Raw genomic sequence first — 17,084 nt, forward strand, 5'->3', positions numbered from 1 at the left:
ATGGTACATAATGGCTGGGCTTGGGGTAAACGGAAGAATCAATTCTAATCCAATCTGATGCTTTTAGCGATGGATCTTTTTATGTTTGTTTTCGGCACAAAATACATTTCCGTAACCTCTAGGGCTCTCGTGTCCACTCGAAATCACAAAACGGTGATAGTTGAAAAAATGTGGTAAATTCACAGGAAACTCGCGGTAATTCAACAGCATTACTCTGATTGTATAATATGGGTCGAGCATAGGATGGCAAGACATTTGATGCAATTCAAGCCAAGAACGCGCTCAAGTTAAAAGCGAAGAGCTGAAAAAAGTCGTAACTACGTTTGAATTACATTGTAATCTTCTAAATTTTTCACAGTAACGCTAAAGTACGTTTTGAGCGAATGGTTTTCATTGAGGCCTGAACGACGCGCTGAAGAGTGTTTCCACATTGTAGTTTAGTCTGGTAAGTGTGAGAATTAGTGAAATTAAGAATTGGCGAATGGTAGTTGTAAACAGCCCTTCCTAGACCGTGTCCTGTGACAAACTGATATGTCTTGTAATAGATTCAGCAAAGCTTACCGTTGTTCGTAACAATTTGTTCGCATTTTTATTTTTATCCAAACCATTATCAAATTCAGTCTGATGCCTACCACCTATATATCCAATCGCGCTTTTGGTTCGGGCAAAACGCACCATGTGAAAGACAGGGTGCACCGGATAATGATGTTGTAAATGCGGATATTGTGTTTATAAACGGTGTTTCAATTTTCTTCCGCTATCAAGTTGGGGACGGGATTTACGTTCCATAGGACATATGTGTACCAGGAAACTATTAATGCGAGACGACTCAAAACAGAGCAGTAGTTTAGGGGACTCAAGGAGGCATTTACAAACAATTCTAGATTAAAGTATTTGTTAATAAGGGAGCGAATTTAACATTTGTCTTCGAAATTAAAGCTTCGACTCGCGGTTTGAGTGAAATTCTACTAAATAAAAAGAGGTGTGAAGATTCGTTTCATTTAAAATAAGAATTATTTGCAAAACAAAGTACAAGAAACTTGAATATATAGACACGAAAATCAAATGTCCGAAAAAAAATGGGTGTGAAAGTGTTGTAATGAACTAACACAGCAAAACAACTAACACCAACGAGAATAATTTAGCAAACAGTCCATAACTTCACTTTTTGTACGAATACGAATTATGGGGATATATTGTTCTAATCCGAGCGATACTTTATTTATTCACGTATACAGTGTCGATGAATAATTGCGCCCATGTAGAATAGCATTGTCAATATTGAATTAGAAAGTGTTGTTCAAAGTTAAATATGAAGGCAATCTGTTTCTAAGTAGCAGACATACATTGTGGGACCAGTAAACCTGGCATGAAAACTTGATCCGCTGAAAATCTACCTTTGAAATTTTTTTTTATTATCACCCGCTTATTCGTGTGTTTTCGTTTTGATGAATAATCACCAATAAGATATAACTGAACCCAATAATTAAAATTCAATCAATTATCGTAAAGTGTAGTCAGAGATCAGGGTAGCATTTAAATAAATTTGAGTTAGAGGATATATTCGGCATTTGCCGCCGTTTTTCGACGAGCTTGCCCTCAGTAGAATCCACTGATATTGAATTGTATTCCTAATAATGTAGCACCTAAATTGGTTGTGTGGCCGAAATCCGAAAGAACTCAATGTTTATACAGAGTCTCAGTTCTTATGAGCAATGCAAATAGAACAAGACACAAAAAATTAGAGTACCTTCCATGAAAATATGAAATCATTTTCTTGAAAAACTTTCAATTTACTCAGATTATATATGTAAGGTTACTCAGGCGGGTTCGATATTTGTTTGTGACGTTTTCCGTAGTTTGTTTGTCAACATATATTCCCACTAAATATTGACGTTACAAGCAGATCTGGCGTTAGTGCGCGAACATGGAAAACCACTAATGGTGTCAATAATAACAAATGCTGGTTTGTAATAAATTTGTTGTATTTTACAGTACTTGGGGTTAGGTCATTACAACAGGTAAGAGCCAAGTAACTTACTTTAAATATTTTATATATTTATATAATTTGTAGTTATTAATAAAAGCACTTGAAGTATTTTATCAACCTCTTGCCTAATCTATCAAGACCAAGAAGAAAACTTCATGCGATTGCGAGTCGGATTCTGACATACATAAGGACTCTGAATCCGGATAGCGATTAGATAATAGAAAAAGTAAGATTTTTAATCAATTCGGATGCAATAATAGTCTAATTTTGAACACGAAAACTTTGACGTACGCCAACCATTTCGGTTTCGGTTCAAAAATTAACCTAGTCTTAAAATGTAACTTCGACATCGTTGAGTTTGAAAGCAGTTACGATTCCAAGACCAGCAAGAATGTCAAATCCCTACTTCACATCATTGCTAATGTCAGCCCAGGAAATTGGATACTGCTATCGCTGTGTTTTAATTAAATTTCACCAGGCCAACGAGGCAGTCCCCAGAATATTTTGAACTGTGAATGTTTACTCTTGTTGATACTGTTATCTGTTTACGAACCCACTTTTTGATTTTTGAATGATCCAGAGACGTCATTTTAAAAGGTGTGGTCATCCGGTCAAAGACTGTTTATCTATTCAACCAAAGCCGATTATCATAGCCTTATTTTTTATACGAAGTCCATTCGGCAGTCCATGTACAAATTTTTATCAAATCACTGGTGTAGAAACTTTTGTTTTAAACTTTTATCTTCTTTCCAGCATAAATAGTGTAGAATTCTAATTTCATGAGAAATGAAATAATATGGCATCAAGTCTTGAAGTTATGCGACAACACCAAAGGATTACGTCATCAGGAATGACGCCACCAAGTCATTATCCCATACCCCCATCTGCACAGCGACGCCTACTAAGTCCAAAAGCCCTAGTAGGATCTCAGACCCCTCAATACGGCCAACAGAACAACTTGTTGCCGGTCGGCATGCCAGGTACGATTTTCATCTTTTGGTCACGGAGTGGATGGAATTGTTGTTATGGTGTAAAACACTTTTCTCCGCAGCTCGATTTCAAGTTTTTACAACTTAAATTCTATGAAGCTCCCACTCAAATTTTTTATTTCACTTCAATTCATGGGAACACGTTTGTACGACATTTGGCATTGTCCTTGAGGACAGTGGTTCAGGCGGCAATGACTTTGTGCAATGCAATATTTCTATTCGATATTCAGCCACTCCTTTGGTGTTCTCATTTCCCCACCATAACCAATGGAAATGCTAAATCATTACCAAGCTAGGATCTTCCAATTTCTAAGCGATTGCTCGCACAATGTGCTGTTCGCAACGAAGGCGTTATAAACATCATGTTCAATAATGATTATTATCTTGAAATTATATTAAACCTAAATATTCAGGACGCCATTCGTGGACGGCCATGTCATCACCAACGTCATCGTTGCTGAGCAACCGACTACATCGGCTGAATTTGAGACTAAGCGCCCCAACTCCGGGCGAGGAAGAATTGTGTCGCCATTGGATGCAAAATAGTGCAAAATATAGTCGACGTAATAATGAAGAACTAACACGCAGTTCTAATTTTCCCGCCAATGAGAAACGAAATTTAGCAAAAACACAAGAAAGGCCTAGAACAGTACAGGTTTGTATTTATTTTCTTGCATGCGCTAAGAATTTTTCAGTGCTGGTGTTGGAGCAGTTCTTATGCTAACACCAATATCATTTCCAATCAGATTCTCAATATACTGTTCAACGAACGCGAAACATACGTTTAGGAACATATATGTTTATGTAATAAGCCGCCCTGACTATGTTACAGCCTACTTCTAAACCAATGTCTTACGCTTTACACGCGCAGCTACACACCAGTGCTGAAAAATTTGGATTTTCTGTATTTATGCAAATTGTAACGAGATAGCCGGAGCGGAACCAGTAGATATTTCCAAAAATAGCAACATCTTACATATCAATGACCACATGTACAATACTTTCCTCGGGGGGAATGCGTGTGAACGTCGTGTACAAAATTATTTATAGTAATTGTATTCTTCGAAGATTTTTTGAATCTCTGTATTTTTTCCAGACGCCTCCGAATCATCCCTACAAAGATTTACTTTCCCAACGTTCAGCCGAGAAACGGAAAGTTGTTGTCAACGTTACGTCACCAAACCAAGAATGTGTGACTTCATCGGATTCTGATCGAATCACTTCACCAACAACTTCACAAAGAAGCTCTGGAGGTCTGCGAAAACCTGTCAATAAGGTGTGTAATATGGCCCATCGTATTTTTTCAATTAAAAATGTGTGCAGTGTTTTGAACTTGGTTGTATGTTGGAAATATGTTAGAATATTTCAAGCTTATGTCGAGTAGAGAGAGTACAAGAAGCCTGTATCTGTAGTAATGAGGGAGTTTCTCTTTTTCGCCACCTTCTTTTTTAAATTTTTTCATTTGTTATAAAGGCCATGTCGGCCAACATAAACAAATGAGCAAAACAACAACAAATGAATCTTTCTTGAAACAAAGTCAATCCTAATAAAAACCTCTATCTCGTGAAAACCTTTAACTTTTGTAATCTTTTTCAGTTCCCCCTCAGACGACCATCGGTATCTAGTTACGACCGAGGAGGAGAAAGTCGAGGTAATTCCCCTGCTGGATATAAAACCGACCTTTCTGGGAATCGTCAGAGTGAAGGCATGACCCAACCTCGTCCCCCGTCTGCAAGACCAAGTGAAGCTAGATGGCGCAACCGAATACGGACTTCTCACTCCCCCCTAAGTAACACCAGAACAAATAGCGCAGGCAATCCCAGAGACCAACGGCGATGGTCCCTGAATGACACAATAATGAATCAGCAGAATGACTCAAAAGATGATGACTCGGCATATTCGTCATCACGTGACATAACGGTTAATATAGAAAAAACACCAAACAATCCAAATACCCCAGTAGGAACCCCTCCTAGGTCGGCTCCGAACTTGCGGAACGATAATTTTCCTTCATCTACCTCAAAATTAGACGCCTCTAGGAGTTATGGTTCCAAAGTATTGGTTTCCGGACAAGATGGCCGATCAGTGCTTTATTATCATCATAATAAAGCAAACCAACGACAATCAGAAGCTGAAGAAAGTCATATATTACGTCACAATACAGCAACTTATTGTCATCTCCTACCTTTACGTCATAAAGCAAGCTCACAACAGCGGCCGAAGACCCAACCTGCTATGGTAAGTTTCTATGTAGCATCGCCTGGAGCAGGCGATACATATAGTATCGCAATTCTTCACTTTCTAGTTTACAGATTAGTTTCGATTAGGAACAATATTTTCAAGCGAAGACTGTAAAAGTGGCATTTACAAGAGGGTGAAGCATTTATGATTACTGTATCTCCTGCTTTCATTGTCCAATTTTGTTTCAGAATTCTCAACGAGCCAGAGATTCTTTGAAACGGAAAGGGACCACAGACCAGCGACAACAATTAATAGAAAATGCGGAAACTAAACTGATGCAAAGGTAAGATATGGGGAGTCGGATAGATGGCTGAAGTTTTAAGCCCCAACCGAAACTTGAAGGTGTACTGAAGAAAAAGTTGCGAGATGCCACTAATTAGCTGAGAGTTGCATCAATAGAATGCGGTTGATAACGCGTGTGACCTTTCGAGTAAACACTGCCGTGGAAATGGATATGAGAAAAAAAATCCAGATATCGATCATATTATGTTTGTGTTTGTTAGAATTTTATTTAAATCACAATGCGAACTACTAGATTTGTGTAGCCTGTCTGTACCCCTGTCGGTGCTTTCTGTTTATCCATGTGTATCTCGCAATTTAACCAGTCAATAGATAGTTAAGTGATTCTAGCCTAATATCAAGTCTCAATTTTGGTCGGTTTGGATCAGTGTCCACACGTAATGACCTGAACCGTTTGGTTCATAATTCTTACAAAACTCAATCAGCCGCCCAATCCTGGGTTGAATACGACCATCAACCAATTTCGGATAAGACCATTAAGCCAACTTAATATCTTGCTTAATACTGCTTGCGTTGATTTTACTTTTCAATTTTCTAGAATAATGCCGAACACGTCATTATCGACAAAAGAAGACAAAACAAACTCAGTCGAGTACCATGTCGGACCAAAGTTTTATCCAATTTCCTTGGGAGATTATGATGCAATAAATAAACAAAGAAGGTCAATCACGAGTAACCAAGAATCAGTAATGAATTACGTGGACCCGGAAGTAGGTCAAAGGATCGTACAGTGGTTAGCAGATATTGAACAAAGTCCTGAGGTCTATTATGGATTTGAAACAGATATTTTAAAAACACATGAATGACTTAATATAGACTTTTTTTAGTCAACGAATCTAAAACTTCAATTCTTGCCAAAATTTAATTAAAAAACAAATATGTACAACTATTTCGGATAATCTGGTGGTTTTACAATCGTTTGTAATTCAACTGAAAAGTAGCTTCGAACTTTACCCTTGTGTTATTCAAATGTGTTATATGGCCGAAAAATTCAAATGACAACATTATTTTTATTTACATTTTTACTGTTGTGATCTACCTCAGACTTCGTGCCTCTATAGCACGTAAATTCCATCGTATTTTGTCGTTCGAAATTTAAACAAAATGTATATTTATCGATTGTTAATGACTGGGTAGATATTAATGAATTCAGCTTTACTACAGATGTTGAAAATTCAGTTCTCAGATCACGTCAAGCGCGCGATACTTTTTTTTTCAATTTATTCTATCCATCGACGTCATTCATTTAACCATTGAAACCATTATAGGAGAAAGTTCTTTGGACTTGATTGGCAATGAAAGTTTTGTGTAGTTTCCCACAAAAAAGTTTTCTATTGGCAAATGTCGATGGATTGAAGTTCAAATCTTTTATAATTGTTTAGGAAATTTTATAGCGACTCACATAAGTAAATAAACTTCTTGGTTTAATTGACTTATCTATTTTCATGTTCTATATTTGTCCAAAAAATTAGCGCAATGAAACCAGACTCAAAAGCTGTGAAAACTCGTTTTTTTAAATATTACACCAAACCTTTCTATCCAAACTTTCCTTTATTTCATCACAATCATGCTGACAAAGATTTATGTTCTACATTATTTTTTCATCACTCTGTTTTCCCTACATTCCGTGTGTATTGGTTGCTTTATTTATTTACCGTTGTTTTTACCTGAGTTACAGTTGACAGTGATATAAATGAACATGAACTGATAAACCAAGATAACCTATAAAGTTCATATCTTCATGGGGTTGGCTTTTTAGATAGAAATGTTGGAAGGGCGCGGTGTCGAATAAATGTTCTATTCGCTTTGAAGTCTCTGAAGAAAATAATTGTGATGAACCCATTTTCGTACACTAGGCTTTTACTAGCCCCAACGTCAACTAAGAGTCTCAAAGCAGCAGAAATCAAAGAATGACTTTCTATTCAGAACATCATGCTATTTATTAAAGGACGAACAGTATGCGTTAGCAGGCTCTAATGCTTTGGTCGTATAAAGCGTTTCTAAATTTTAAGAAGCAAATTACCACATTCTCCTCAGCAAATACAATATAAAATCCCAATGAATGCGAAATAGAACAATTCATCTTTGAGACCATGTCTAACAACCATACGACTCGACTGACAAATAGGTATCTCTTCCTTCCAAATTGGCAAAGAAGTTAATCTACAACTAAGTCATCAGGAGAGCATATGTCATCGTTCTTCGAATTGAGACTTTCAAAACTGGAAAGCGCATCCGGATGAGATGATTTCGAAACAGTTTCAGACATTTCAGATTTATTGACTCTAAACCGGGAAATTAATTTCCAAATTCGAGACCCAGGTTGGTCGAGTCAAGGAACTGCGCTCACGATTCAAGTCAGGTTGCTGTTTATAAATCGAGCCCGAGTCATATTAAATTTCATTACTGAAAGAGAAATGTCACATTGGTACTTTCATCTTACGCTAAATCAAATTTTTCATAGTTAAACGAGTATTTAACCAGTACTGATTAAACATTTACCCCTGCATACACATGGCCGATCCTGAGTGATTATGCAACACATTGGAGAATTTTCCATTTCTATTCAAAAATAATCTACGTGGTTAATCGTTTTTCAAAACTTGTTCGCTATTTTAGAGACGCAAAATTGCAGTTAAAATACACAACTTTCGTTTACCGAATCAACAACCACAGCAACTATGCAAAAATTTTAATAATTTGCGGTAATATTAATAAGTCTTGTTTGAAATCGACAAAGGATCGAAAGGCACATTGAGATCGAAATTCTGTAGCCAGATTCGAAGACAATTTTACAGCGAATTCATTCTCATACGAGGGGTTATTGACAATTTTCAATTTTTTTTCCCAAGCAACAATCGAGTTCCTGTTCCTTTTTTTGACAAAAAAATATCCATGACCCGATATATGCAGCGGATATTAGGGTAACTTTGGGTAATACTGAGTGTAATACGCTGATTCGCACAGAGAAAACGCCTCAATGAAAAAGTTGACCAAATTATAAAGTTTTGTTCATTTTCGCAACAAATATTATCGGGTACAAACACAGATATTTAGCGCGCGGTTCAAGAATGCGGCTGTGGCTCAAGGGAATACGCAAAATACATTCTGCGTAACAGTGAGAAACTTATTGAGGGCGCTAACTTTGGCAGATTGTCTAGTTCGTTTGCTTCAGATATTTATGAGTGGAGTAAATGGGGCGTTGTTTTAGGTTAAGTGTAAACATGCTGGTAATTCAGATTTAGAATAGCTGATGCGGAGGAAGGCTGTGGATTTATTCATTCTTTTATCGGTATCCAATAAGGGCTGATGTAGTACGCAAGGACTATTGAGAAGTTCGCTAATATTTTAGAAGTTTGATATCGGCCTTCTCCCCTGGCTCAAATAACCGTTGAATTTTGTGTAGCCAGAGTTTCACTGTAACTGTTAAGAACAAACTTAAAAGAACATGTTCTGAATTGCTAGTTATTCGGTTCGCCCATGTAAGAAATTTGGCAGTTTTGGGTTTGTCCGTTTGTCAAAATCTGTCAACTCAGTACAGAATCGGGTGGTAAATCTGAATAGGTCAAGATGTGTTTGTGCCTTTCGAAATAAATTGTAAAAATGATAATTCCATTTCATTTAAAAAAGTGAAAAAAATATTTGAACGGCAAATTTTCAATATTTTGTATTGGATGGAAGGCGAAAATAATGTTAAAAACTTTGAAACTAAAATAATAATGTACTGCCAAAACAAAATGACCCAAATATTAGTGAAGCGCGAATCAATTGAAAGATTCAAAAACGCAACTAATAAAACTATAGCAAAATGCAACTATACACGCCGAGTTTTTTGCTGTAGAAAGCAAGTCTTTATCCTTCAAGTACTCAAAATTCGTCGTGCGTTTTTCTTCTGGTCAATATCAAATCATGCATTTCAAACGGTTAGAAAACACGACGGATGTTCGTTTAGTTACTAAACTTTAGTCGATTCACTCAGCAGCCGACGCGTGCCTGAGAACATGCATGACACAATATCACAAAATAGGATTAAAGTTCAGAACCACCTGCCAACCATAGTGCGATTTGAGTATTGGTAGCACCTGCACTCTTTGTTAGGATCAGAGCAGTAACCCCCCACTCATTCCCATTAATAGCGGAGTCAAGGAGGAAGTTGACCACGCCATCATAGCACTATAAGGTTTCTATAATTAAAAACGAATAAGTCTCATTTAAGATGATACCATGATAGAACTGTAAACTTCTTCGCAACCCAAGTTACATTGCAACTATTATAAGTAAATATATTTTGTTAATAACGTGTATTCAAAAATCGTTATAGCAAGAACAATTATATTGAGCCCGCCAGACAATGTGTGTGATCAGTAGTTTATTTTCTCACCATACTAAATGCACACTTGATATGCATACATGTGTGAAAAAGTGGGAATTTTTTTTCGATCTAACAGCATTTTCGATGACAATGCACACTGATATGTGATTAAAAATCCCGAGCTTGACAAAGAGGCTCCGACTTTGATGCCATAGTTTTTGTGACCTTTACCGGGAAATTTCCATCTCGGTTCACGCGTGCAATAATTTTATGAATTGCTTCAACATTTCTGAGAATAATTTTCGCGTTTCCTATAGCGGGTTCGTCGCTTTGTCATATGAAGTGTGATTCATTCGAGTTTAAGCTAATTCATAGCTGTATAGTGAGAGATGCCCTGGCCGAGCAGAATGCTGAGTTGTGTACCGGAACCACTTCTATCGACTTGATTAAACATAAGTCTTTCAAAAAATGTTTTATTTATATTTAAACCCAATTTCATTATTCATTGTAATGTATTTACTGAATTAGTTTAAATAAAGATGTTTGGAAGTGAAAATTCTGATCCTGACAGCAGGCGATTTTAATATAAAACCTATTACACATAGATGCGACGTGAGTGTAGGAATATTATCTCAACCGTAATTTTAGCTATAGAGGGGTTTCCCACATCAACTAAACTTGAGAATTTCAGGCGGGTTGATTAAATTGCGGTTTCTTGTTATTGAATCAGTGGCGTATCTACGTTAAATGACGCCAATATCAAGATTTAAAAATGCGCCTTGTTGCTCGTTGACTCATAGAATTTTTACCGACTATTGTTGAATTGAGATACTCGTTCTTATTTAAGTAAAAATACGAGTTAAAATTATTTTCAAATTGGAAATGGTTCATTCATTTTACGATCCAAACTTCCCGCCCTTTTCAAACGGCACTCATGGCAGGAGCTCTTGCTGCCAAGCTCTAGATACGCTACTGTGATGGATGTAATTACCAATATGAAATTAAGACCTAAACAAAATATTTACGCTGACTCGTGTTCACTTGTTAGTCTATTTTATACACTTGTTGGATTATAAACTCATGGCCTATCACAGTACCATGTTTCGCCATATAAGCAGGTCATATTACGGTCATCATTTGTCGTTTATCTTGTTAATTGTAATGAATCAATTATTATACGAGAATGACTTTATAATTCACAGAACGTAATCTAATAGTCAGTAACAATGGAGAACGGACCGAAATATGCCATTTCAAAGGAAGGAATCATCAAACTGATAGTGATTGCATTCGGGTGCGTCACATTTGCATTATTGGCTGATGTTGGATATACCAACGGGACAAGGATGCGATGGGTGTTTGCTGCTTTCATCATCTCATTCGCTATTTCCGTTCTTTTCTACATCTTCAGAATCACGGGTGAGAATGTTATGTGAAACATATCCCAGTTGAGAAACTCCATTTATTTCGCGAATAATCGATACCTGGTAGGGCGCGGTAAATTTGTCAATTATCCTAAGTTTCGTGTTCCACTCTTCCGAACTATGGGAGAGATTAATTGTGGGGCAAAAGGTTAAAGTAAGCATCTGTAATAGGATCCTTGCAATTTTCTTTGGCAGGAGGGAAGTGTAACCACATTCATACAATTTGCGGGCAGTGGGTTCGATATTTGATTATCGAACACCCGTAAAACTACTTTTTACAGTAAAGATATATTTGCCATGGTACGGCACGCAGCTTTGTTGAGACGCACCGACAAGAAACCATCTAATTCTAGATACTCGGGGGCTTATCTGAGCTCCTGGAAAATGTGAAAACTGACAAATCCTAATCGATAATAAGGCCAAAGTAACATCAAAGAGGCCCTGGTAAATGCTCTGCAAAAGTGATGAATCAAAATGCTTAGGACCAGAGTCAGACCGGTGAAGCACAGCTACACCTAGAACTTCAGATTATCATAGTTATTGTTAAATATAAGTTAATTAAATGATTATTTTTCACTACATAACATACTACATATTTTAAAGGTTTGGCATCAAAGATCAGCACGTGCGGGCCATGCACGTTCGATGGCTTCGATTTCTTGTGGTCGTGGTTCTCAACCATATGGTGCCTTGCTGCAGCTGTTTCGTTCGCTTTAGCTTTTCCCAGAGTACACCCACAGTAAGTTGTTAGAGTTTATGAATAGTATTACCAATTCCCAGTTGAATGGCAATACATACTCGAAAGTGGGATGCCGGCTATCATTGGACTGCTGCTGCTGAGAATATATTGAAAAGTAATGTGTCAATGCATAACAGCGTTCACGGTGGAGAAATTAAATCATTATAGATTAGGTGATATATCCACGACATACTTAATAGGAGTTCAATGAATTTGGTCAACGTGCATGTAGCCACCCATCTGCGAATATTACTTTTTCCGCAAGTACCTGCATTCATTCAGACAATACGAATATTCCTCAAAAATTAGGGATGAATTTACAGTCTGACATGGATTACTGCAGTCAATTTAATTTTGTTTTTACAATTATTATTTATCCAATTTTCACAAGTATAAAATAATCTACTCCGTTGAGTGGATACAACATTGACTCATTGCGTTTATCCACCTCTCTCACAGATCAAGATGGCACAGTGAACTTATCGCCGCTGTCATATTTGCGTTTCTAACCGGGATCGCTTACGCCGTAGAAGCCTACATATTGAAGGATAAAGCACCAGCTAATGTTGGTGAGTGGAAGCGTTTATATGTTAAACTTTGACCTTTAGAGAGTGATTAACTATGACTGATAAAGCAGAATGTATCACTAGTGAAATATGGATAATTTGATGCAGAAATCGGTCATTTTTTCCACAACAAATCCTATTGTGAAATCAATTGTATTTACGCAGTAAAAGATTTGTAAACATTTGATAACATGCATTGGCGTCAACGCTTTCTATTCCTTAATAATTATAGTTTTCATGAACAACCACGAACACGCGGGGAAAAAAAAACCTTGGTGGTTAATTCAGGCGTATATATATGTGCTAAAGTTCGTTATAAGAGGTATAAAAAGTGAATATTTACAACATGATATTTCTTTACCGAGCGATTCCCAACAAGATTCATTCAATTTTGTTAAAAAGTTCTCCATTCCCGGTTTAATATCGTTTTTATTACCAAACTGACTAAGCGACACCGAAACCTTAGGAGTTCCCTCTTGGATATATCTTATTTGGTACAAATGATAAATCAGAAAAATGACGATTTACGGCATGATTACCATGTGTATTTTATCCACTGATTCCCAGGTTACATCGCAACTAGAAACGGTTGGTTGAAGACAGTGATCGTCGCACTGGGGGCTGCTGCATTTGGTTTGCTCGTCGACTCTGGATACAGCTGGTGCGGACGAAACGGACCGTAAGTGCTGGATTAAATTAATTAAATGTGAAAACTAAGCATGACGCGTTACTCACATCTGATAAAGCATTCTTCAGAATGGTTGCCGTTCCCAGGGTCGTAATAAACTAAATACAACCATTATCAGTGCAGCAACGTTTGATTCCAATTCTGGACAATTACACGTTTGAATAGACTTTGCATTGCTGCCCTCTCCTTTATGGACAAAAATGAATTACTACACGTGGCCATCCGAATCTGGATTATTTTATTTCACCCCGGTCAATCTCCGCAAAACCACATTTTTGGATTTGGAACAAAACTTTGACAAATACGACACTTTTTTGTTATTATGAACAAACTTCCACTGATGAAAGGAGTTTGGGTAAATTTGTGAGGAACCAAAATCTTTACGGCTCAGAATTACCTAGACAATTCGGCGAGTTCAGTTCTGATGATTCATTAATCGAGATATTCTCTTCCGCAGGTGCAACGCTGGAGTTACTTTCGCATTGGCTGCCTACATCGTCGGATGGGGAATCACCGTCATTATTTGGTTGCTGCATATCTCCGGGCTTGTACAAGGGTGAGTGTCTTGAACTTTTGACCTAGGATAGCAGGAAAGTCTAGACGAAGTTTGCGCATACTAACAGCGGCTTTCAACCTATTTCGACATATTCATATTGGATCTCTTTATTTTTCCTCACTTTTCACAAAAACTATGTTTCCGATATATATCCATGACTAAAAGAATGCCGTGTCTCTTCTACCCGCTAAACTTTTCTGCTGCCCTTGGTGAGTTTCTGATATTAATTCCCTAACTTCAAAAGCAATTCGGGTTGCTTTACATGAAAATAAATACCTGGAGGTTGAATAGGAGTGAAATGTTTGCATTATTAAATAAATTACTAAACTAAGCAACAAACTCCTCCCTAATGCATGCTGCCGGGAACGACTGACCTGCCCCTGCTTCTACCAATCCGAAATATAAGTTTTGCCAACAATCGCCTCGCACGTCATTACCAAAATATGTTTCATTTCTTTTAGAAATCGTCAGAGCAACTTAAACAAGTTCGAATTCATTTGGTCAATAGTTTGTGTTCTGCTGTTCTGGAGTGCTTCGGTGTGTTTTGCAGTTTACATGGTTTGCAGAGGAAATGATTTCCAGAAATATCGGCAGTGTCACCTCAGATTAGCAGGAGTTATCATTGGATTCGTAACCGGTGTGCTGTACATTATCGATGCGGTGTTTCTAAAGCGTGCCTAAGATAACATGCATGGACTTGAATTGCTTTGGCTTGAATTCTCGTCCTCGATCATTTTTCAATCTAGATCTTTTACGTTAATATCTATTCATTCTATGTTATTTGAAAATTTGTTCTGTCGTACATTATTGAATCCGGCAAATTAGTCACTGAAGAATTTGAATTACGAAGTGTTCCCAAAACAAATTTAGCAACGTTGTTTATATCATAAAGAATGACAAGTGTATTTTATGCATATTTTGTTCAAAAAATAGATAATTTGAAACCCATGTTATCAATACATTACTTGAAACAATCGCGTTGACTTTTTATAAAAATTAGAATAATATTTCAAACAAATTGAACGGAATGAAAATAGTCACCTGCGCTTCTACGTCCGGTTGATCTACAACAGCCTGTTACGTGCTCATCATTTGTTGCATGATTTAATTATTTCGAAAAATTGACACCAAATTAAATGTATAAATGTATGATTTGATACGTAGATATTAAAAACTCTTTTAATAAAAACTATTTTAATACTTTTGTTGAAGATGCCAATAGACACAAAGTTCATGCGAGAGCTAGGACCATGGCTGTATCGTATTCTACGTTCGGCTTTGCCTGTATTTGGAATTTACATTAAGACGAGATAACAATAAATGTAATTTGGCAATATTCCTTTATTATTTTTAAACCAACGCTTTGCTGTAGTTCCATCAAACAAACTTGAACTTGTTTAAAGATATAGTGAATACAAGTTTCTTTGTTGAGATTTTACGCAGTGATATGAAATGGCTTTTATAACCTGCATTCCGCCGGTTAAATTTCCCGGGGGAGATTTCATTGTACGTGATGACAGATACGAGTTAATATTCAAAGGACTATAAAGTGTGTTTAGAGTTGCCAACGGGCTCATTTAAACAACACTAAACAACATTTCAACAACAGCCATGAAAACTGCGCAATTTGCCATTGGTACTGTTGCACAAGTACTGCTGTACATTTTGAGAACCAGTATTTTTTTAAGTCTCAGCCTCAAGCATGACTCGAAAATTAGTCTGCAAGATGTTTATCAAACTGTGTTGAAAGCATTTTAATCAGCCATGATTTTCGCAATACTACACCAAACGTTATATTCGTACCGTGAGCACTGTCCCGCCGCTTATTGTAAGTGGCCAACTCTTCTATAGATGGGCCTGACCCCTTTCTAATTATGATCACCACGTGACTCGTGCGTTCAAGTGTTACTCAATGCGGTGACGACATGAGTCTGGCCACAAATGGTTGTCACCACAACTCATCTCCACACTCAACATTTCCCTGCGGATCTATATGCTTCGGATATGAGATTTTTATCGAGGGCGGGTAAATGATTGACAAGTTAAATTTTCGCTTTTTCTGAAAAGTAAAATCACTTTTACAACCGATCCCGCCTAGCAACTGGGTGTAATAAATATTTAGGAAAGAATAATGAGACTGTTGTAAATAATCATAAATTTTATCGATATTAACGAGTTACAAAAATCCACAGGATCGAAAGGCCGCAATTATATTTGTTCAATTATTAAGCTTCTCTTTGCGGATTGTTAGTCACGTAATCAAATAAATGTGGTGACATCATAGCTGATGACATCACTACTTTACGATTGTTTCGAAATCGCTTATCAAACCAGATTATACATTCAACAACCGGGAATTATATCCAATCCAGGGTATCTAAAGAATGACCGACGCGCAAGTAATAACATGTCGAGGATGTCACTCGAGTAGGGCTTGGCATTTCCGAATACCTGATGATTTCAGAATCGAATCGAATCTCAAAAACTTGCATGTGACGACTTGTAATGGGTTCTTTATTCAAACAAATTACGGAAAACATAAAATCTAGCACTCAGACAAATCGCTGAGCTACTCTTGGCAATGGCACAACTTATGACAGTGTAATAAAGCGAGAAACTCTAGCCATTGTGAAGTGTTTTGGGGCCTGTGAGTGCGACATAAAGGCTAATAACACTGACTCTGGGCCATATTCGGAGAGAGGCAATGACGAATACACTCATAAACTGTTGATATAAATACCAACGAATTCAAAGGTATTTTGGGGCCGAATCGAAACTGAATTGATGACCTAATATTCCTGGTTGATTGCAATGTCTTTGTTGTCTTATCAACGACGAATTGTTCTCTTTATAACATCATAAACGTCTCGCAGGCGAAACAAGCAAACAGGGCGCGGCCGCTTGATATATTTGCTTTCACTTAAGAAGAATTTGATCAGAAGAATCCCAGAGCCGTCCACTGTGCATGGAGCACGTGTGGTCGATGAATAACTGACTAATGTGAGAATGTATCGTACATGGCTGTCACTGACTATGACGACATTAATTCAGACAAATATGACGGAAGCGAAATGTTTTATAAATTTAAATTGTTTGTCATTTATCACGTGTGGCTTTCGATAAATATCACATATTTACATATGGCCGAACATAGAACAACGAAACGTAATGTTTTATTTGTCTTAGTAAATCATTAATTAGGGCACGAGATAGTATCAAGCCTCGGAACTGAAATGGTGTTTTGGGAATGCCGTCCAGCCCTGACAAGGCAGGGACGAA

General features: G+C 37.2%; 2 protein-coding genes across 2 annotated transcripts; both read left to right on the plus strand.

Moving 5' to 3' along the window:
- The first annotated feature begins 2,079 nt into the window (after positions 1–2,079).
- LOC120334960 (uncharacterized) lies at positions 2,080–7,235 on the plus strand. The gene is made up of 7 exons (XM_039402477.2): positions 2,080–2,216; positions 2,744–2,970; positions 3,393–3,634; positions 4,076–4,255; positions 4,576–5,217; positions 5,409–5,503; positions 6,059–7,235. Exons 2-7 carry the CDS (start codon positions 2,787–2,789, stop codon positions 6,324–6,326), a joined length of 1,611 nt encoding a protein of 536 aa, XP_039258411.2. The 5' UTR covers positions 2,080–2,216; positions 2,744–2,786; the 3' UTR covers positions 6,327–7,235.
- A 3,803-nt stretch (positions 7,236–11,038) lies between these two features.
- Positions 11,039–15,141, plus strand: LOC120334896 (myeloid-associated differentiation marker homolog). The gene is made up of 6 exons (XM_039402415.2): positions 11,039–11,251; positions 11,860–11,995; positions 12,455–12,564; positions 13,129–13,240; positions 13,707–13,805; positions 14,267–15,141. The coding sequence occupies exons 1-6, from the start codon at positions 11,059–11,061 to the stop codon at positions 14,484–14,486; spliced, it is 870 nt and encodes a 289-aa protein (XP_039258349.2). The 5' UTR covers positions 11,039–11,058; the 3' UTR covers positions 14,487–15,141.
- The last annotated feature ends 1,943 nt before the right edge of the window (positions 15,142–17,084 follow it).

Source organism: Styela clava, chromosome 1, assembly GCF_964204865.1.
Source record: "Styela clava chromosome 1, kaStyClav1.hap1.2, whole genome shotgun sequence".
In the NCBI taxonomy this organism is placed as follows: Eukaryota; Metazoa; Chordata; class Ascidiacea; order Stolidobranchia; family Styelidae; genus Styela; species Styela clava.

Excerpts from the sequence above, each read along its gene's own strand:
- LOC120334960 (XM_039402477.2), top strand. The coding sequence starts at position 2,787 with ATGGCATCAAGTCTTGAAGTTATGCGACAACACCAAAGGATTACGTCA. Across the intron at positions 2,971-3,392 it reads GTTGCCGGTCGGCATGCCAG|GACGCCATTCGTGGACGGCC; the intron begins GTACGATTTTCA and ends CTAAATATTCAG. Across the intron at positions 5,504-6,058 it reads GAAACTAAACTGATGCAAAG|AATAATGCCGAACACGTCAT; the intron begins GTAAGATATGGG and ends TCAATTTTCTAG.
- LOC120334896 (XM_039402415.2), top strand. The coding sequence starts at position 11,059 with ATGGAGAACGGACCGAAATATGCCATTTCAAAGGAAGGAATCATCAAA. Across the intron at positions 12,565-13,128 it reads TAAAGCACCAGCTAATGTTG|GTTACATCGCAACTAGAAAC; the intron begins GTGAGTGGAAGC and ends ACTGATTCCCAG. Across the intron at positions 13,241-13,706 it reads TGGTGCGGACGAAACGGACC|GTGCAACGCTGGAGTTACTT; the intron begins GTAAGTGCTGGA and ends TCTCTTCCGCAG.